The following is a 934-nucleotide window of genomic DNA, read 5'->3' on the forward strand; positions in this document are numbered from 1 at the left end:
TAATACATTATCAATAAGGTTGATTTAGCTTTCAGTCACTGACTATTTTACAATTTACATCAGGCATTTAATAAATAACCAGATAATTCACAAAGGTGTACTTTCTTAACATACAATAAAGTTGTGAATTTCTTACTCTATCACACTGAATATCACACACCTAACTTCTCTACGTGGGATTCAGGCAAATAAGTCCCGCATGATCTACTTGGCACAAGTTATAGCAGGAAATCAGATAACAGTTACCTTTCCATTACCAAAATGTAAACACAATTAGAAAGTCAGTCCCATTTGACAGGATGGTGACACTTCCTGTAATGAAATCTTATTCTTAAAACTAAATTCCCATGCTGGGGATCCTAGGCATCTGTGATCGACCAGGTTTTTTCCTTAATGTCAAGCTAAGTTTCATTCGCACTTACCCCACACATCCTTGGCAAATAATTTCCATGTTGGAGCGAAGTTAATGCAGTGCCCACACCACGAATTGTAGAACTCGACCACCCACGCGTTTTCCGTGCCCAGAATGGTGGAGTGGAAGTTGTTGTGATCGAGTATGACCAATTCGTCCGTGCTGTTGTACAGGGAACCAGCACTAAAGAGGAAAGACGACGACAACTGAAGAGAAAAGAGCAGGAGGAAGACCGTGCGTCCACCTCCCATCGCGCCGTCTGTCACACTGATGTAAATGTAAACAAAGCAAAATGGGCTGAGGAGGAAAGGAAATTGTTATTACTGGTGGAATTATTCTTGGTTAATCTTTCATGTTATTATGTCGTGTATATCGGTGTGCCTTGGTTGACTAATCCTAAAAATAGGATCATCTAATTATTTCATAGTACACACACTATCAATATTCCTGATAAAGGTAACATATGGGTTAATCCAAACAAATAGTTATATGTCTAATCGCTTTTGTGAAGGTTACACAGAA

The 934-nt window shown here is 39.0% G+C and overlaps 1 protein-coding gene across 3 annotated transcripts in view; it reads right to left on the bottom strand.

The window, feature by feature from the left end:
- Positions 1-692, bottom strand: part of LOC119585005 (sulfhydryl oxidase 2-like) — a 12,269-nt gene extending 11,577 nt beyond the window's left edge. For 2 of the 3 annotated variants that reach the window (XM_037933617.1, XM_037933619.1), the window contains exon 1: positions 423-692. In XM_037933617.1, the coding sequence (XP_037789545.1) occupies positions 423-663 (241 nt within the window). In that variant the 5' untranslated portion in view covers positions 664-692. The remainder of the gene's footprint in view (positions 1-422) is intronic. The other variant, XM_037933618.1, reaches the window with a different exon arrangement.
- Positions 693-934: the final 242 nt, after the last annotated feature.

The sequence above is a fragment of the Penaeus monodon genome, chromosome 19 (assembly GCF_015228065.2).
Source record: "Penaeus monodon isolate SGIC_2016 chromosome 19, NSTDA_Pmon_1, whole genome shotgun sequence".
Classification (NCBI taxonomy): Eukaryota; Metazoa; Arthropoda; class Malacostraca; order Decapoda; family Penaeidae; genus Penaeus; species Penaeus monodon.